Source organism: Bos indicus, chromosome 25 (assembly GCF_029378745.1).
Source record: "Bos indicus isolate NIAB-ARS_2022 breed Sahiwal x Tharparkar chromosome 25, NIAB-ARS_B.indTharparkar_mat_pri_1.0, whole genome shotgun sequence".
In the NCBI taxonomy this organism is placed as follows: domain Eukaryota; kingdom Metazoa; phylum Chordata; class Mammalia; order Artiodactyla; family Bovidae; genus Bos; species Bos indicus.
Window position 1 is genome coordinate 30,389,812 of NC_091784.1, and position 21,224 is coordinate 30,411,035.

General features: G+C 46.8%; 1 protein-coding gene across 1 annotated transcript in view; it reads right to left on the bottom strand.

Moving 5' to 3' along the window:
• Positions 1–21,224, bottom strand: part of GALNT17 (polypeptide N-acetylgalactosaminyltransferase 17) — a 429,186-nt gene that overhangs the window by 202,790 nt on the left and 205,172 nt on the right. Inside the window, exon 3 of the mRNA XM_019988316.2 lies at positions 13,370–13,536. Coding sequence (XP_019843875.1) covers positions 13,370–13,536 — 167 coding nt within the window. The remainder of the gene's footprint in view (positions 1–13,369; positions 13,537–21,224) is intronic.

Sequence of the window (21,224 nt, forward strand, 5' to 3'; positions counted from 1 at the left end):
TAAATAAGAGGATGCCTGCAAAGCACTTAGCTCAGGGCCCGGCACACAGAAGACACTCAATGCATGTTAAACTTGTTGCTGCTAAGTCACTTTCATCGTGTCCAACTCTGTGCAACCCCATAGACGGCAGCCCACCAGGCTCCGCTGTCCCTGGGATTCTCCAGGCAAGAACACTGGAGTGGGTTGCCATTTCCTTCTCCAATGCATGAAACTGAAAAGTGAAAGTGAAGTCGCTCAGTTGTGTCCGACCCTTAGCATGGACTGCAGCCTACCAGGCTCCTCTGTCCATGGGATTTTCCAGGCAAGAGTACTGGAGTGGGGTGTCATTGCCTTCTCGTTAAACTTGTTACTCATTTTTAATTGTATGTATCTCTGTATACTGGTGAACAGAGAATAGACATGTCTTGGGAAACAAGGGGATGACTCTGGCGAGGGGACAGCAGGGCTTTGAAGGTGGGGAGGGAGTCTTGAACCAGAAGGAAGAAGGAAAGCACAGAGAGAGGTGACCCTTGCCAGGGACTCCTGCAGAGTCCTAGTTCCAGGACCAGGATGGCTGAGTAGGAGCCCCAACTCCTGCAAATTCTTTATTATTTTTTTTCTTTTTATCAGAGTATAGTTGCTTTACAATGTTGTATTAGTTTCTACTGTACAGCAAAGTGAATCAGCTATACCTATACATATATCCCCGTTTTTCTGGATTTCCTTCCCATTTAGTTCACCACAGAGCACTGGGAAGAATTCCCTGTGCTATGCAGTAGGCTCTTATTAGTTACCTATTTTATACACAGTAGTGTCAATATGTCCATCTCAAGCTCCCAATCCATCCCACCCCTTTTTCCTACCTTGGTGTCCACACATTTGTTCTCTGCGTCTGTGTCTCTCTTTCTGCTTTGCAACTAAGTTCATCTGTACCATTTCTCTAGAATCCACATATATGTGCTTAATATATAATACTTGTTCTTCTCTTTCTGACTCTGTATGACAGTCCCTAGGGCCATGAACTTCTTTTTTTAAATGGGTATCAGTGAACATCTCCCAGCGTCAGAGGGCGTGGTCTAGACTCCAGAAGACGTGTGCTCGGTTAGCACCGTGGAGCCGTGCCCAGGAGGGTGAATGGCATGTCAGGGCCCCTTTGTGTTTATGCCCCCACCCCAGGGTTCCTTGACTTCCTTCAGGCATCCTTCACTCGCAGGCCCCCTTGAAGCCAGATGTCCTCCCAAGTGTGTAAAACAAGGAAACTAGAGGCCAGGCAGGACCTGGCCATCAGATTCAGAAAGCAGGCATGGTGCCCCAAGGGCCAGAGATAAGGAAGGCTTTGTTCCAACCTGTGTGCAGGTGCTGTGCACTGACCCTCCCAGACTCTGCAGCACAGCCTGAGGCCAAAGAGCCTCTGCCCAGCAAACTGCCCAGAGCTCAGAGCTAAAGAGATCTAAAGATTCTCTCGTCAGGACCAACTCAGGATCCACCTCACTTTTCCAAAAAAATAAGATTAAAGCTCCCATGCTGCTCCTTGGGGAACAAAGGTGAAAACAGCCACGCCTGGCCTTTCTGACTGTATTTCCACCGACCCCTGGGCTCCCTTGACCCACCTCTCCCTCTGTCTCACTTGATCCCCATCCCCAGCCAGGCTGTTCAAGGAGCCTTTTTTTTTTTTTCCTAATCCCTCCTGCTCTGAGGCTGCTCAGCATTATCACAGGACATGATCATGCTACCCCTCTTCAATCCTGTGGCTCAGCAAGTCCCCATCTCTGACTAGGATGCTCTCTCTCTGAAACTCCATCAATTCTTACATGTTGAATCCCATTGCCCGCCTTCCTGTCTGGGACAGGCTGGGAGCTGGGACCCTCTGCGGCAGTGCTGCAATGGCTGCATTTGAACACACCTCTCCTTGAGCAACAGAATACAAAAAAGACTGCATGAGACTAAAAATGACGGTTAAAGTGCGGTTGGGGCAACTTCTGGACAAAAGCTACAGAGAGACCAAAATACCTAACTGCCACTTTGGAAGAACCTGGAGCAAAAGTGGGGTACTGCACAGACCCCCTGCACACAACACCACCTAAGGGGTGGGCTAACTAGCTTAGCCACCCCTGCACCCACCCCTGCCCTCGTCCCACGTAAGGAATAAGCTGGACCCCCACCTCAGGGAGCCAGCAAGCAAGGGAACCTGTTGCTTGTTCTTGCTCCCCTCTGCTGCAGCAGGGCCCCAATAAAGCTCCGCCTGAGTTTCTTGTCTGGCCTCTGATCAAATTCTATTCCCTGGTGGCTCAGACAGTAAAGAATCCACCAGCAATTCAGGAGACCTGGGTTTGATCCCTGGGTTGGGATGATCCACTAGAGGAGGGCATGGCAACAAGGCTTCCCTGGTGGCTCAGATGGTAAAGAATCTGGCTGCAATGTGGGAGACCTGGGTTCAGTCCCTGGGTTGGGAAGATCACCTGGAGGAGGGCATGGGAACCCACTCCAGTATTCTTGCTGGAGAATCCCCATGGACAGAGGGGCCTGGTGGGCTACAGTCAATGGGGTCACAAAGAGTTGGATACGACTAAGTGACTAAACACAAGGAAGCCAAGAACCTTGGTCTATAACATCTCTATGTTCCAAGCATTTGTGCCCTGAGATCCAGGTTCGTCTACTTCCCTTCACTGCTGTTCCCTCCCATCCATATGTCCAAGTTCTAACTGTCTCTCATGATCCAACTCAAGCGCCACATCCTTCTCAAAGGCCCCACTGATTTCCCCAACTTGTGGGAACCCCAGGCGTGAATCCCATGGATGTGATTACAACAAACAAGGTCCATGGTGTGCCTGTCCACCCGGCTCCCTCTGTTTCTTGAGATTCCCCCCAGGGTTACTGGAGTGTGGTAGTTCTATGCATTGCCCTGTCCTCCTGCCTCAGTTGGCAGGTCCAGTGAAGGCCATCTGACCCAAACTAGAGCACCAGTTCCCTTCCCTGGGATTCCCCTGGAGAGGTGGCCCTGTCCCCCTACAATGACTGAAGCTGTAATTACAATGTCAACATTGGGCCGTCTTTGCAGCCATGCTTCCCTCCAGATGGCCTGGAAAACTGGAGGTGGCCAGTCTTCTCAAGCCACCAGGGGAAGGAGGAGCTCAGAGACAGCGGAGCCCGGGAAGAAGAACACTACTATGTCTGAGTGCCTGGGCCTCACTTTCCCTGGGCCCAGCCTCATTCTCATCTCTGAGGGTGTATAAGCCCCTCCAGGAGCATGTATTGTTTGGTCTTGTGTGTGTGTGTTTAGTTATTTAGTCGTGTACGACTCTTTGCAACCCATGGACTGTAGCCCGCCAGGCTCCCCTATCCAAGGAATTTTCCAGGCAAGAATACTGGAGTGGGTTACCATTTCCTCCTCCAGGGGATCTTTTCAACCCAGGGATCGAACCCAAGTCTCTTGCATCTCAGGCATTGGCAGGTGGATTCTTTACCACTAATGCCACCTGAGAAGCCCAATGGGTCTTATCTAATGGAAAACCAAATCTGATCCCAAGGCAAAACTTTCAATATACATTAAAAAAAATTTTTTTTTGGCCACACAGCATATGGGATATTAGTTCCCCAACCAGAGATCAAACCTGTGCCCCCTGCACTGGAAGCACAGAGTCTTAACCAGTGGACCACTGGGGAGTCCCTCAGCTTAGTTTTTTAATTACTCCTGGTTCTGTAGGAATGCAACCCATTCCCCTTAATATCACAGTTAAGGTCGCCAAGGTTAAAACAGAAACTTTTCCTCCACTGGAAGTTTGGCTGGAAGACACACAATTAATCTGATTTTTAAAGAGAAGTTGTCACATAAATGGAATAAATGACCAGAAAGTTCGACTGAATGTGTGTTTATCGTAATTCAAGCAATGAGACCCTTAAGTATTTATCCCAGAGAAATGAAAATTTATTTTTGTATCAACATCTGTACGCCAATGGTCACAGCACCCAAACCTCCTTCCACTGATGAAGGACTAAACAAACGGGATCCTTCACTGCAGTGCAGACTCTCTAGCTGAAATGTGGCATGTGGGATGTCAGTTCCCTGAGCAGGAATCAAACTTCCATCTGCTGCATTGCAAGAAGGATTCTTAACCACTGGACCACCAGGGAAGTCCCTGTACTAGAGTTTTGCAAGAGGTTACCAGTGGGGGAAACTCAGAGAAGGGCACAGACCCCTTGTACATTTTTGCAACTTTTTGTGAATCTAAAATTATTTGAAAATAACAAGGTTTTGTGTTGTTGTTGTTTTAAGCAGTTAACATAGGAAGGTTTAGCTGAGTTCTCACATTATCTCTAGTGTAAAGATACACTCACTCCTTCTCCTCTCCTCCCCATGGCCTGAAAATACCCCAGGGAGAAATGCAAATGTACAACCTAATTGTGATCACAGACCCACAGAGCAAATGCTGTCACACTGCAGTGATCTGGTTTGGGGAAAAAAAAAAAAAAAACAAGTATTATTTCCGATTAGTAAGGCTCTTTACAGGTTGGGGAGAGGCAGGTGCTGTTCCAATAAGGAAGCCTGGCCCAGTATGGAGCAGTGTGATAACAAGGTGTCCCTTGGCTACTTCACTCAGAGCCTCAACACAGGAAAAATGTTATCTTCCTGAAACACAAGACCTCTCCTATCTCTGCCATGATAACCCAAGAAGAAAAGCAAACAATGCCAGGATGCCTTCTCTAAAATCCCTTTTGAAAGCCCAGAGGGTTGAGCCTTCCATTGAAGAGTTTTCTCACTCGATACATTGTGCTTTCAACCAGTAAACACACAACCAAGGGAAGTGCTTGATCAGGGGTGCTCACTCACGGGGAACTGTGAGTGACGAGGTCTACGGCCACCCAGGGCACCAAGAGACACAAATCTCGATGACTGGAGACACGCAGCTTTTGAGGTCTAAACGAACACAACAAGGGCATTGAAGCCAAGATATGTGTTGGGTTGGCCAAAAAGTTCGTTTGGGTTTTTCATATGGAAAAACCTGAATGAACTTTTTGGTCAGGTCAATAGAACAATGCTAAACACAAAAACTGCCAGGATGATGCCAGGGGAAGTACAAACACTGCTTTGCACACATACCTTTGAAAAGAACAGATCCAGCCAGCCCTGTAACTTGGCAGTACTCAAGGCACTGGGGACACAGCGCAGAAGGGCTCTGGTTCTTGCCCTCAAGGGTCCTATAGTTGCGAGACGGGCAAGTGCACAGGGATAATAAGGCGAGCTAAGTGCTGAGCCAAATGATACACTGATGTCCAGGAGCAGAGGCTGAGAGGGTCCCCAACCCAGCTACATCTAGGAAATCCAGGAAGGCTTCCCAGTGGAGGTGACACACAAATAGATGTTGAGGAATAAGCTGGAGTTGGCAAATCAAGTAACACCACAAGCACACCCAATGGTTACACGCTTGATTATACTGCCAGAACTTTTACTGGATTGGCCAAAAGTTCATTCGGGATTTTCCATACTATCTTACAGAGAAACCTGAACCATTTTTTGGCCAACTCAGTATAATGTGCTTTACAAGTATCACCAAGAAAGCCCATAATTTAAACTCTGCGTAAAAGCCACTATCACCCACAATTCACTCAAGCTCAGAAAAGGTAGGTGCCTTAGCCAAGACCTCCACATACTGCTTAAGGAAAAGGGGAAAAAAGTTTTTAAAAAACAGAAACTACTGATAAGATATGTATTATGCATATAATTTTATGCATTAAAGATTATAATAGTGGAAATGAAGAACTTTCTAAAATTATTTCAACTTAATGGCTAATGTTACCCTCCAGTTTGGAAGGCACAGCAAAGTTCCAGGGGAATCTGGACTTGGCATATCCCAAAGGTGAGCTCAGTCCCTCTCCCAAACCTGGTGGTGGTTCAGTTGCTCAGTCATGTCTGACTCTGCGATGCCATGGACTATAGAGCCCACCAGGGTCCTCTGTCCATGGGATTTTCTAGGCAAGAATACTGCAGTGGGTTGCCATTGCCTTCTCCAGGGGATCTTCCTGACCCAGGGATCGAACCTGTGTCTCTTGTGTCTCCTGCATTGGCAGGCAGATTCTTTACCACTGCACCACCATATCCTTGTCTTAATGGAGAGCACCAACCTGTCTTGTCACGGTAGCCAGGACCCTGGGACTCCTCTCCGACCCCTCCCTCTTGTTTACCCTCCTTCATAACCAATCAGTCCTCATGTGATTCAGCCTCAATGTTTCCAAATCTAAAATATTTTAGCATATGAAAACAAATATTTCAAATAAATGGTGAGGATAAATTATTAAATACCTCTAGATAGCCATACTTTCAGACAAGAGTCTCTAGATTAAAACTTTCTCAGACCTGATATAAAAATATTTAGTTTGTTGGAATTTACTTTGAAAAGGAATGTTTACCTATAAGAAAATATGCATAAATATTTGCACCTTCTAAGGATTATAAATAACTTCCTTAGGACATTACTTGAGGAAAAGACTGATGGATTTGACTATATAAAAATGCAAAATTTATGCTTGTCTAAAAACATTGTCAACAAATTAAAGTGAGAGCTAAAATTGAGAGAAGTATCTATAAAATGAAGGTAAAAAGTTTTTTTTTAATATATACAAAGTTCTTATAAATCAATAAGATAAATATTCCAATAGAAAAAAATTGAGTGTCATTAGTAGGCAAATCCATTAAGAAAGAAAATATGGTCAAATATATGAAAAAGTGTTCAACACCACTAACATTTCAAAAATGCAGGTTTAAAAATGAAAAATGATATCCATTTGTGACTCACCAGAACAGCAAAGATGACAAAGATGAATAAGGTCTAGTGTTGGTGAGGATACAAAGAAAGAGACACTTGCACATACTTTTCATGGGACAGTATATGCATTTGGAGAACAAATTCAATTTCTATGAAAGTTCTTAAAAATGAATATAGAATTTCTGGGATAAGATGATGAATGTAACTCACAAATTTGACACAAGCTGCTGAAGACTATAGGAAAGGGATTCAAAAATAAAATAAACAAACCTATGACCTTCAAGGTCAGAGAAGACACAAGCTGAGACATGAACCACAAAGCTAGGGAGCCTGGAAAGGGGGTTCACAGATCGACAGATGTGTCTGACGCCTCTGCTGTCAAACCTAGGAAGTCTAAACGCTCAGAGTGTGTGTGTGTGTGTGTGTGTGTGTGTGTACACATGTATATATAGTGTGAAATTTTACTTTACAGTTCAATGAGAGTAAATATAATCACATTGTTGTGCAAGCACACCATCAGCATCCATCTTCAGAACTTTTTCATCTTCTCAAACTGAAACTCTGAATCCATGATACAATAATGTCCCATTTTTCTCTCCTCCAGCCCCGGCTGTCTAATCACCTTTTAAGAGGTAATCATGAGCAGACAATAGGCTAGCTGGACAGGCAAGAAAGCCCCCAAGGTGGGAGATAGAAACTACATAACAAAGAGGGGGGGAAAAAGCACCTTGTGGAAACAGACTACACAGGGAGAAAACTGAAAAACCAAACAAGACATTATTAATATCCTCCAAGGGATCAGAAAACATATTGCTTCCATTAAATAAAAACAATACACTCTAAAAAGAAACTTTCAGAGAATAAAAATGAGGACTTGGAAGCAAAATCCTGACAGCAGAAATAAAAAAAACTGAATAGAAAGGAAAGGAAATAAAATTAAAGAAAGCAAATATATCAGATTTCAAAAAGATAAAGAAAGATAGCAGAGAAAAGATAAGAAAATTAAGGGTTTCAATCTAGGAGGTTTAATAATGGAATATAATGGGAGATGCCTAAAGAGAGAATTGAGAAGAATGGGGAGGAATCACCAATTAAATATTCCAAGAAATTTTTCAAAAACTGACAGTAGATTCCACACTGATGCCACTGAATGACCAAAGGATGAAAATGAACCTACAAGGCTCATCATTGTGAATTTCTAAACTCCATGAACAAAATGAAGATTCCGGAAAGGAAAGAAACATGCAAAAGATTAAGGAATCAGGACTCTTCTGTTTCTTCTAAAAAACACTGAAAGATGGAAAATAATGGCACAAACCCATCAACATTCTGACCAAAAAAAAAAAAAAAAAAAGGTAATATCTAATTCAATCAGGTCATCATTCACACATCATCTTTCTGTCCTAAGAAAGATTAGGACAAAGCTTCTTTCAGACTTGGATGATCTCAAAAGATTCTATCTTCCTTATAATATTTCTCAGGAAGCCTGAGACGTTGAGTTTCACCAAAATAAGAACATAAACCAAGAAAGAGAGATGGAATCCAACACTGGTGGGGGGCAAAAGAGAGCTCCAGGAGGATGAGGAAGAGAGACGGACGCACCAAGGCCAACTGTCCATATGCGAGTGGTGTGACTAGATGCAGATGTGTTGAGGGCTATTGTTACTATCTCCCCTGCAACCTGACCACACTTACAGCTGAGGGTAGATCATTCGAAGGAGTCTGGTCCCCATTTTTCCCTATAACTAGATGTTCTGACCAGAGGCTAAGTGTGTGCTGGTACTCCACACCCGCTGCCTGGATCAGCTGAGGACACTGATTTCATCCTTATACTTCCCCCTGAAGGGAGGCAGTACACCCTGATGAGGTCAGAAGCAGAAAACACAGATCAGTTCATTCCATCTGTCCAGCTTTCTGCCTTTTACCCACTATCTGGTTCACACAGTAGCCCTGCCAGGTGCCCCCACCAGGGTGAGCCCTGTGCTTCTCTGGGGTCACTGATGACCGAGATGCCTTCCCCAGAAGAAGCTTTTGTAAGCCTTTGTTGCTGTTCAGTTGGTCAGTCGTGTCTGACTCTTTTGACCCCATGGACTGTAGCCCACCAGGCTCCTGGTTCCTCAGCCCACAGGGATTCTCCAGGCAAGAATACCGGAGTGGGTTGCCATGCCTTCCTCCAGGGTTCTTCCCAACCCAGGGATCGAATCCAGGTCTCCTGCATTGCAGGAGGATTTTTTTTTTTTTTATTAGCTGAGCTACCTGGAAAGTCAGAGAACCATGAGTGATCCCAACTGAAGCAGAAAGAGGAAGACTGGAGAGCAATCAGAAGACAGTGGGGCCAGGGCTTCCAGATGAGAAAGATGCCAAGAAGGGAGCTGCCAGCAAGGTCAGATGTGGCCACTCAGGAGTGATTTCAGTATAATAACCCACAAGGATACAAAGAATTGCCCTTTCCTCAGGTTTAATGTAGGCCAATGTCAATATTCAAGGTGAATGAAACAAATGACTTAGAAAAAAAAAAACCTAATTAGGAAAGTCCCTGATTTACCTGTGTACACAGATCCAGAGTCACCTGACTATTCAACCTTTTCCCTGAGCCAGTCTTTTTTTTTGTTTAATTCCTTTAAAAGCCTATTTTTTTTCCCTTGAATGTATGTGATCATATGGAAGTGAAGGGCTACAGTTCCCACCTGAGCTGGTCTTTACCGGCCTGAGAAAGAACCATTCTACCCTCATTAAAATGATGGTTGCAGAACTTTTTTTTAATAAAAAGGGATATTTCTGCTTCACAGTTCAGGGAAGGAAAACAAGAAGATTAACTTGTTTTTATTATAGGAGCCTAACGTAAAACATGCATGAAAAAAAGAGTTGAGAACATGGGTAAATGAGCAGTTGCTTCTGGTTAGTCTCTTTGGTATTTGTTTTTGTCCAATTATATGTACTTTTTGATAGATTCAAATGTTCCTACAAAGAGCGTGCATTACTTTTAAGATCAGGAAAAAAAATTGGTAAGGCTTGAAAAAATGTTTTAATCAAATTCAGACAGAAGGTAAGCAGGGATAACAATATTAATGTTAGACAAACTATATTCATGCAGGGGGAAAAAAAGCATGTTTTTAAGATAAAGGGAGCATTACATAATGGTAGCAACCACTGCTAATAGTGAAGCCATGCAGATACAAATCCATAGTTGCCAAAGAAACTGACAACAAGATACAGAAATCAAATGTTATTAAGAACGCAGGAAGGAGTAGATATTGTAGGAGGAGATTTTAAAACACCATTATCAAGAAGACTTAAGAAAATAAACTCATAGTCTAGCTAAATACACAAAATTGATATCTGGCAGGAATTCAATTTCATGATTACAGTGTGTGTGGGGGGGGTCTTTTCAAGTGTGCATAGAACATTTACAAAATCTGTTAATACTAGTCACAAAGAAAAAAAAAAGTTAAATTCCTCTTCGAGATAAAGAGAAGGCACGTTTAGCCTGGAGAAAAATATAGATGCTAAACCTGGGACAGAAAAGAGGGAAACTCTATTAATGTGGTCCATTCTGGGTTGCCTAGGTATCTCAGGGGACAGGGGAGGATGAATGAGAATTAACTTTAGGATCAGACGGAAACAAATACCTCTTCCCCACTTTTTCTCACCCCATCTTCATTTAGACCTGAAGTATGAACTGCTGAAATGGCACTTAACCCAGTGGGTTTCAAAGTGTGGTCCCTACACCAGCAGCACATCAGCAAGCTTGTAAAAAATGTAAATTCTTAGATCCACCCCAGATCTCATGATGCAGAACTTCTTCCAAGTCAGGGTTCCAGGAGGTGCTGATGTGAAAATCTGATGCCAAAGGTGTATCAATACCCCAGCTCCCTTGCCCTTGAGTAGATGGCCTCTTGAGGGGTGGGCATTAACTCTGGCTTTGCCTTCCCTTCTTTGTCTTACTTCCCTACTCCTCTGATGATGCACTTTACCTCCCAAAGAAACTACTGCACTCAAATCTTAGTTTCAGGGGCTGTTCTGGGGGAACCCACACTAAGACATCTACCAGAGACCCCTGTTCTCTCAGAGCTCACGTTCTGGTTGACACTAGCTTATCCTTCCACGTCTTCCTTGCAGGCTGAGTCTGCCGAGATCTCCCCTTGGGGAAGGGGCCCCACTGGTAACGTGCCCTCACCCCAATTCAGTCTAGCACTTACTGTCGGCTTTCTTCTCTGGCTCTTTCAGCTCTGCTCTGCACCACCTCTGGTCACTTCACTGCTAGCCCCTGACACCCCTTTTCCAGCCCTATTCAGCATCATTGCTTACTGTCCAGCTGAGTTGTAAATGGAGGAACAAATCTGACTCCATGTTAGATCTGTTCCTTTCACTTTAACCTTTGTGCTCTGTTGCTTGTCATGCTGAGCCAGGCTGGCTCTGCACCTTTTGTAAAAGAATGTTGCCTATAGCCTGAAACATACAAGACAGCCCATTTTCAAGGCTCTAACCTTTAAGGGTAAAACATTTTTCCATTCATCCAGAGATAAAAGTTGCAGAACGGAGAATAACATTAGTCTCATTGGAGGTTTACAGGAACATCCTGACCTGGGCTAGTGGACAGCTGCAAGAACAAAGGATTCCAATACCAAGAAGTTGGTGACAACTATCATGGTGCCTTCCTCCCCTGCCTTTAAAAGTGCTTTGCTGAAATGTTACCAGGAGTTTGGGGCTTTTTAAGCATGAACCACCTGTCTCCTTGAATAGCCCTGTCTGCTCCAAACTCCAGTGTTTCTGTTGGTTTGACCTCACCGTGTGTCGGGCACACGAACTTTTGTTCAGTAACAGGGTCAGATTCACAGAGGGTTGGCTACCAGCCAGGCCCTGTGAAACCAGACCCTGTCCAGCTGGGCAGGACACAGTGACCTCACATGCTGTGTGCTACAGGAGGGTACAGGGAGCTGAGGCAGCACAGAGCAAGTGTCTCGGGATGTCAACAAAGGAATCTCCCATGAAATGACAGATAGGGGACACCTGGGGAATAAGCGGGACTAGCCAGCAAATGGAATGGAAGTATGAGCCAGGATTCCTTGCAGAGAGTTGGTAAGTATGTCTGAAGCCAGAGGTCTGCAGGTGCAAGCTGAGAGGCTGCAGAGAAAGCCACTGGAGCCACGACTCACGAGGCTTCAGGGAACTGAAAGAACCGCCTTCTCCCAAGAAGACTCTCAAGGTCACTTTTAGAAGAAAATAGATCATGAAATGGCCAGAGAAAAAGGGAGAAAAATAAGGATATGAAAAATCCAGCAAATGACTCATTAGTCCTCAAACTCTGGAGGCCCAGAAGATGGTGATGCCCTGAGGGTGCATTACTGGGTCCAGACCTAATCAAACCCTTCCTTGGTAACAGTCAACAGGTTCAGAAGGGGCAAGGGGACTTCAACTCCTGGGCTGGTGAAATGTGATAGACTCCTCAGAGCTCCTGAAGACCATTAGGTTCCCGGCAGGATCCAGGACACCGTCCTGCCTTTACTTCACCCTCGCCTGACCCAGGAGCACAGGGTAATCCTCTACTGATCACAACGAAAGCAAGGAGTTCAGTTTGTCCCTAATCCTTCCGTCTCTCAGAAGATAAACCTCCCTGGCCTGAAGCATGCACACTGGCTGCCTTCCTCTGGGGTCCTCAGCTTGTGTGGGTTTCTCCCTGCAGTGAGTTTCGTAGGCTGAGAGGCAAAACAAAGGCACCGTTAGCCAAAGCAAGCCCTCTACAACCACCTTGACACCAGACCTCCATTCCAAGGACTTCAAAGGCATTTTGTTACTGCTCTCCAATATTTGCTTGTTTTATATTTTAAAATTGAGCCATTAAAGATCTGCAAACACGGTGCACTTCTACCGACAGTCATTTTGGGCACAGTGGCACAGAAGGAAATTCTGACATATGATAAACATTTCCCATCACAGGACAGAACTTCCCTTTTCCTTCTGCCTCTCAGAAAAGGACAAGAGAGATGGGGTGGGGGGACTGCAGAGGAATTCAGCTCTTCCATGTCATCTACTTTAGGTAATACAAAGAGGGGAATTAGTCTAGACACATAACCAGTTATTTATTCTTAAGAGCCCTAGAGCAGTGGGGTCCCCAACCATTTTGGCAGCAGGGATGGATTTCGTGGGAGACAATTATTCCGTGGAGATGGGGATGGTTTCCAGATGATTCTCATAAGGGGCATGCAACCTATATCCCTCGCCTGTGCAATTCACAGTAGGGTTGGCGCTACTATGAGAATCTAATGGTGCCGCTGATCTGACAGGAAGAGGAACTCATGCAGGAATGTGAGCGATGGGGAGCGGCTGTAAATACAGATGAAGCTTTGCTCAAGTGCTGGCTTGCAACTCACCTCCTGCTGTGCAGACTGGCGGGGGAGGGGGGGTGCACTGGGAGACCCCTGCCCTAGAGGACTCAAGCAATGAACTAGTGTTTGCTTGACTTACTTCCCCCCAAACAGCCCCCATTCCCCAGCTATGCCCCAGAGACAGGAGACAAAGACACTTGGGCTCAGGATGGGATGAAATAAGGGCACATCCCCCCGCTGACATTGTGCATTGTCTGCTTGCATTGTCTCAGAAAACGGCATGCAGGCTGGCGGCCCCCATACCTTCGTCACTGTTGTCATCCACCAGGATGATCTCCTTCAGCAGGTGGGTCGGCGTGTGGTTGACCGCGCTGTGAACTGAGCGCAGGATCACCGACAGGGCCTCGTTCACGAAGATAAATATGATGGATATCTGGGGCAGCTCCTTGGAGTACTTCAGCTCCTTACACCTGGAGGAAGAGGGCAGGGAAGAGCAGAGTCAGTGGAAGGAGAAAGGCAGAGGCATCGTGGCTGCACGCGGTAAGGATGCCAGCTGGGTCCTGGTACCTGTTCTCCCAGGCAGAGAATCATTGGTTCCCTCTTGGCCTCTCTTGGCTAAGAACTGAGAAAAAAAGACCTAAGGTGGAGACAGTTAAGAAAACCAGCTTCACATCTCCCAAATTTACCACCCCATAGGAAGCATGAGGCTGGAGGTCATACCCAGACATGTACCACCTGGTCTCATTTCAGTATACACATACCCACCTACTCTGAGTATTCTTGCCTGGAGAATCCTATGGACAGAGGAGCCTGGCAGGCTACAGTCCATGGGGTTGCAATGAGTTGGACATGACTGATGGATGCACACACACACCACCATAGTTCTCATCCACAGGTGGCAGGAAAATGATGTATAAATACCCCCAGCTGCCTCAGCCCTTGAGCTGGTTGACTCTGACGGGTGGGTTTTACAGGGGCCCCTAGAGTTTTTCCCCCTGTGGGATTAATCTCCACCACCCACAACTTACATAACACCCATTTTGGGGGCTGCCTTCCCTTCTCAGTTCTACTTCCCCTTAGTGGTGCTCTTTCCACTGCCCAAATAAACTAACGCTCTCAAGTCTTTGTTTCACAGTCGGTCTGTGGGAGAACCCAAACTAAGACATCTCTCAGACCTACTAAGTACCCAGCACTATACAGGAGACCTCTACTCTCATGGAGCTTACACACTGGGAAGAGACATGAAACACACGTGAAATTAATAAAAATCTTCTATCCACTATGACTGTCCTGCCTGACACACCCTAACTCTTCTTGCAAGCGTTCCTAGAATCTGCCTGGGATGCAGAAATGGGATCTACAAGGTCCTCCCTCCTAACATCCAGCAACTTCCCCATCTCTGAAGACAGGGCTTCAAGGGTGCACTAAAACACTTCAGTCGTGTCCAAATCTTTTGTGACCCTATGGACTATAGCCTGCCAGGCTCCTCTGTCCATGGGATTCTGCAGGCAAGAATACTGGAGTGGGTTGCCATGCCCTCCCCCAGGGGATCTTCCGACCAGGGAGTGAACCTCATCTCTTATGTCTCCCACGTTGGCAGATGGTTTCTTTACCACTAGCACCACCTGGGAAGCCCTGGGGGCCAAGAGAAGAATGTTCTTCATCCAGGCTGGACTCAGGGGTGTAGAGCTTGGGCCCCTGGAGGCGCCTGATGATGTAAGAGATGGCACTGGTACCCTGGGATCCGGCTCTGCGTGGCTCAGTGATGGGAGCACCCGTGCTCTCTCCCTGGAGCAGTGGGGAACTTGGTTTTAGGTCTAGTCTGAGCCACTTTGAAACACCAAGTGGAAACAGAGCAGAGTGGAAGACAGAGCTAGTGCATTTCAAAGGCATCCTCTTGCTCCGTGTGTGAGACTGTACAATGTGTGAGACAACGTGTTCCAGGGCAAAACAAAGAGGCCAAGATGAAGGGACGGAGTGAGAGGGAAGCAGCACTGAAGAGGGGGCAGGAAATACAGCTGTTTTTTATGCTGAACAGCTTGGGCTGTGTCGGGCCATATTAATCATGTAGGCGATTTTTGGAAGAAAATAAAGTTTTGTTACAATGTACATTTGTGTCTCCTGAAGGAGACTGTCCGGGGATCCATTGATCATGCAGCCTCATTTTTACCACGACGCTGTAAATTCACTTCTGGGGGCTGCCAAGGAGATTAGAATGGTTATTGACAGGCTCGTGGGCTGTTGGCGGGAATCATCTCATTTACTGTGGGCTGATCCGGGGGAGGGGACACATCCCAGAAGGTCCCTCGGAGCCCCCTTGATGTGGCCGGCAGCCATCCTGAGCTGGCAGGCTGGTGGCTGCTCCCTCCCAGGCTGTTCCTCAGCACACACACAAGCACTGCCACCATACACACCCACCTACTCTGAGCATGCACTCCCGGGCCTGGTTTCTCTGGGCTTTTGTTTTTAACAGATTCTGGCCCTGGAAACGAACAAGCAAAGAGGCCAGATGGCATTGTACCAGCAGCAGCATCTTCTCCGGCTACAGGCAATGGGATCCAGCTGCCACTGAGGCTGAGTTGTGGGTTAAGCCTCCCGGCTGGAACAGGCAATTCCCTCTGCTGAGCAGGACTCCTGGGACCCTCTGGGGAACAAGGACCCCGATCTTGCCCCTTCATGATCAAGGTGGCCATTCAGTAAATTGTGGGGGCATCTCAGAAGTAAAAAGCTCTCTGCCACATGCTGAACCTGTCACCCTGGGCACACAGCTCCTGTTTCTTCATCTCTGAAACTGTCCACATCATCCTCAGTGTAGTTAGCTCTGGATGCCTGGCTAAGGTCCTTCTAAGGGTCAGGTGAGCTCAGTCTTTGAGAGCCCTGGGAAAATGCAATGTACCCAGCAATGGAAAGACCAGCCTGCCTGATCTAGAGAGCAGATGGATGGATGGATGGATGGATGGACAGGTAGGTAGACAGGTAGACAGGTAGATATCTTATTAGTTCTATTTCTCTGGAGGACCCTCATTGATACACTGCCCTGTGGTGGTTTGGAAAAAAAGTTTACACCAAATTGAGGTGTCATGTCTCATTAGAGCCCTGTCTTTCCAATCTCTCCTTCCTGTCACAGCCTCAGACACCACCTCAGCACAGAAAGGGAGCCGCTGGCACATGATGAGAGATGACCAGAAGGACTCTCCAAGTTGGGCAGTGGAATTATCTCCAAACTCCCATGGCCTCTCACTGTCCAGAGCTGCTGCACCAAGGCTGTCTCCACCTCCAACAGCCACAACCTCTTTGCCTTCCAGTTCTCCCCATGTGTGTCCCCCAAACACCCACTCTTTGACCTCGATGAGACCGCCCAGGCCTGGGCCACTCTGCTGTCGCTCGGTATATCAGCTCTGCTCACGCTCTTGCTCAACTAAAATCTACGCACTTTCCTTCACCCGTGCCTTCATCCTCCACTCACTTCCCTGTCTTGCTTTCTCACCAGCCCTGAAGAACCCCAGCTGAGAAACAATTGTCCATCTGACTTTCCTCCCCTTTGCATACACAGGAGTGGAGGAAGCAGGCCCACCATGGCAGTGGTGACAAGGCACATGCAAGGTCCCCAGTCCCCCGGGGCCCTGGTCGCTGCCCTGCACCCTTCAAGGCAGGGCAGAACTCTCAATTCCCCCATCCCCGTCCCATCCCTACTTCCCACTTTCTCCCCTTCCCTCCAGGCCACCTCCCTCTTGCAGGTCCCTCCTACCCCACAGAGGGAACGGAGGCCACCAGCAGGAATTTCCAAGTGCGGTCTCAGGCCTGTAAGAGCAGCAGCATTCCCCTGCAGCCTGATAGAAATGCACATTTTTGAACAGCTACTGTAGAGTACAGTGAACTCTGCTCAACCTTACGGGGCAGCCTGGATGGGAGGGAGGTTTGGGGGAGAACGGATACGGTTATATGTATGGTTGAATCTCTTCGCTGTCCACCTGAAACTATCACAACAGTGTTAATCAGCTATATCCCAACACAAAATAAAAAGTTAAAAAAAAAAAGAAAGAAACGCACATTTTCGGCCCATCTAGAACCACTGGCTCAGAGATCCTGAAAAGCACTTCCCTGGTTCCCCTCACCACCTACAAACCTATCAACCTCTGAACTCAGCCTTGAAGGAAACAGGCTCAGGAAGTCAGAGGTAACCCCCTCATCCATGCTGTGGATTCTCCAGCCTCCTCCCCTCCAAACACCCTGCTTCATCCATTATTCTCTCTCCTCTAGCTTCACGCTCCCTTCACTGACTTCTTCCATGCAAAGAAGGGACCCAAGTCTTTCTCATTTTCATCCATAAACTCCCTTGCCCCACTGCCTTAATCCCCATCTTCTCTTTGTCTGCCCTCTTTGGCTCTCTCCTTTATCTGTCATTCATCCCCCAACCCACCGTTATTTACCTCCTAGGTATCCTATTCCGCTAAAACTGCTCTTGTTAATTTCCAGTGACAGCTAGGCGGCCAGAGTCAATGGAGACTTCCCAACTTCACCCCAGCTGATGATCCTCTCTGCAGTGTTTAACACGGCGGCCTCTCCCTTCCAGAAACAGTATTTACCCTTGGATCCTGGTACCCCTGCCATTTTCATCCCCATCTCTGCTTTTTCTTCCACTGGAGGATCTGCCCTGGCCACTTGTGCATTTCAAAGGTTGCCCTTTTCTGCTAATACTCCAAATTCCAAAATTCCTAAAGGCTCCATCTTCTACTCTCTGCTATTCTCACTTGATCAACCCTTCCTGGGTGACCCCATCCCAGCCTATGACTCCAACCCTGATGCCATCAGCTTTCAAATCCACATCTCTAGATGCTTTAAGCTTCTGTTTCCCACTGGGCTTCTCCATCAGCACCCCAAATACAGCCTTCCTAAAACTGGCACCTGCTCTCTCTGTACCTCCCTGTGTTCATTGAGAGGTACCACTCTTTCTCTTTGGGAGTCAAGTCAAAATCATGACACATTCAACATGTCCAATTGGTCATCAAGTCCTAAAGATTCTGCCATCTTTAGGATTTCTTTATGATGCTCCCCTCCACCCCCATTTCTACTTCTACTCCTCTACTCATCATCAATCTCTCCTGAATGACACCCAAGGCCACCTCACTGGTCCCTGGCCTCCAGCTTGTCTATCTGCAGCTCAACCCCATTCTATCCACCCCACTAGCAGAACGATCTAAGATGCTAATGCAATCCTCCTACTCATATTTCCACTATCTCTTTGGCTCTCTGTAGCTTTTGGACTTAGCTTCAAATGTCTTTTTGCATGACATCTGAGTTCAGACCCCGGGCTCACCTCTCCAACTTCATCTCCTCCCTGGGAGGGTAAATATTTGTACTTCCCAGAACCAGAAATGCTGCCTCTCAGTTCGCACACCTTTCTCTCTGCCTAAAGTGCCCTTCCCCCCTGCCTAGCTTGCCCTCTTCCCTCAGCCCAGCTCCAGGCAGCTCTCCCAGACTCCTAGCAGCAGGTCAGGCCCCGCTCCTTTGTCCCTTTCTCTCCCTCTGCCCCCTGTCATCCTATCTCTCTTCACTCTGTCCTCCACCATTGCAGGGTGGCCAGGGGTCTTCTTCAGGGGATCTTCTTCCTTTTCTGTTTGCCCATGAGCCCAGCAAAATAGTTGGTAGATAAACAGTTAGTGAATGAACAGATAAAAACCCTCCTGTCTTCCCAATATATTCCTTCCACTCTTCTTATGATCAAAGGCATCATTTATCTCCTCTTGCAATTAGAACATCGGTGATGGCACCTCCACACTTAAAAAGGACAGGATCCTGAACACAACTGCCTACTGTCTCCCTTGATTGACTAATCTGAGCTCAAATTCTGAAGGCTGCTGGGGTCCAGTGCATTAACCAGGCCCAAATTCTCTTTTTTCCTTCCCTCCTCATCAAGCCCTGCCTATACTCCTAGGAAAGAGGGATATCATTTTTCGTAACAGCAAACCTTGCAAAACAAGATATGGGCTGAAGAAATGAGATGTATGAGGCCCCTCTTTTGGATCTCTCATTATTCGGGAAAATGCACACTTTGCTGGATGGCTTAATTTTCTCTGTTTGAGCTCAATTCATCCAGGAAGGAGCAGCACACCTCATTAACTTACTTTCCACACAGAGCAGTCTCCGAAACGAACTGCCCACTTCAGCACTTGAGTCTGCGTGCACCCTGCCTATCAACTGTATTGGGGCAATTTTCATGAATCAAGACTCAGCCTGTTCCATGCACAGCAAGGGTTCTTACCTCGGGGTCCAGGGAGCCCCAGGAAAAGCTCCAGAAATTAGATACAGGGTGTTGTGGGTGAAGGGGGATTTGTTTTTTCTGGGCCCCACTGGCTTCCCACAGGAGCACAGTGGGAGGGGAAGAACCCAGGCCACAGAGCAGAGAGGACCATTGTGAGTTGCAGTCCCCCGCCCTGGTCAAGACCAGTGCCAGACCCACACCCTGTTTGCAAGCACCATGGGGTCAACAAAGCTCTATGCCTCCCCTGCCAGCCTGGTTTCTACAAATATTTATTTTGGACTATTCCCCAAAGCACTTCTGATTTTTGGACTGAACACCTACTGGCTCCATGGCTTCCTGGGAAGTCTCTTTCTCTGAGTTGTAAAGAGTTGCTTTTCCAAGGGCAAGGCAATCATTTTTAGCCAGAAAATTCTTGAGACTCAGCACTGCAACAACTATGCCAGTTTCAAGTAGACTAGAGTCCTGACATGGACAAAAAACCAACCAACCAACCAAAAAAAAAAAAACCAACCCTACTTGTCTCTAACTTCCAAAGTTTTCTTTTTTAAGTCAAAAGGGTTCATTCACCATTTTTAGCCTCAATCACAGTCCCCTGTGTTGCACAACACTGCTCTCCCTAAAACGGAAGGGGACTCACACATATGGGGCTGGGGCAGGGGCGCCATTCAGATTCCCCGCTTGCTGGATGCATCTACCTGGGTATGATGTAGCGTCTCATGCTGTCTTCAGCTGAAGAGAACAGAAAAGGAAAAGAAAATCCCTCAAGTTCAGTTAAGCAATGGCTCAGGAGGAGAATTTCTAAAAACAATTAAGGGTAAATTCATGCAGACAGTTTCAGGCCACAGATAAGAAAGCCCCTAAGACACAGGAAATGCTGCCTAAGCCATTCATACCTAGTATTTATCCTATAACCTTTCCAAGGGGAGTGGAATGAGAGGGGCCCACCCCAAGTGCTGCAGGAGGGACATAGATACATTGCAAAATACTCAGATTAGAAATAATAAACAGCGGTGCTCCAAAGCCCAGCAGATCCAAAATTCGGTCAAAAAGATTCTGCATAGAAACCGAGGGCCATACAGCGCTCTGTTCTCAGTCCGTCCCCTCCCTCTCATGCCCAGTCCCTCACACAAAGTGCCCATCTCGTTCTAAAGGTTGTCACCCTGTCATTTTAGCCTAGCAACGGGAAACATATTACCAAACTAGCTATTTTTCCATTTTTCCTTTTAACTGTTCAAGCCAAATTGGCCAGTCAAGCCCATCTTTCTACTGACACTAACCCTGAAAACACTTTTGTTTATTCCTGCATCTGGGCCATCCCTCTTGTCCTTGGCATTACTGTTACTCCCCTTCCACCCCCCCGCCCAATTTTTAAAATCCAACTACAGCTGATTTACAATGTTATGCTGGTTGCAGGTGTACAGCCAAGTGATTCAGTTATATATCTATTCTTTTTCAGATTCTTTTCCATTTTAGGCTATTATAAGATACTGAATACAGTTTCCTGTGCTATATGGTGGTCCCTGTTGTTTATGTACTTTATATATAGGAGATGTAAGAGTCCCTTGGACTGCAAGGAGATCCAACCAGTCCATTCTGAAGGAGATCAGCCCTGGGATTTCTTTAGAAGGAATGATGCTAAAGCTGAAACTCCAGTACTCTGGCCACCTCATGCAAAGAGTTGACTCATTGGAAAAGACTCTGATGCTGGGAGGGATTGGGGGCAGGAGGAGAAGGGGACGACGGAGGATGAGATGGCTGGATGGCATCACTGACTTGATGGGCGTGAGTCTGAGTGAACTCCGGGAGTTGGTGATGGACAGGGAGGCCTGGCGTGCTGCGATGCACGGGGTTGCAAAGAGTCGGACACGACTGAGCGACTGAACTGAACTGAAGAGA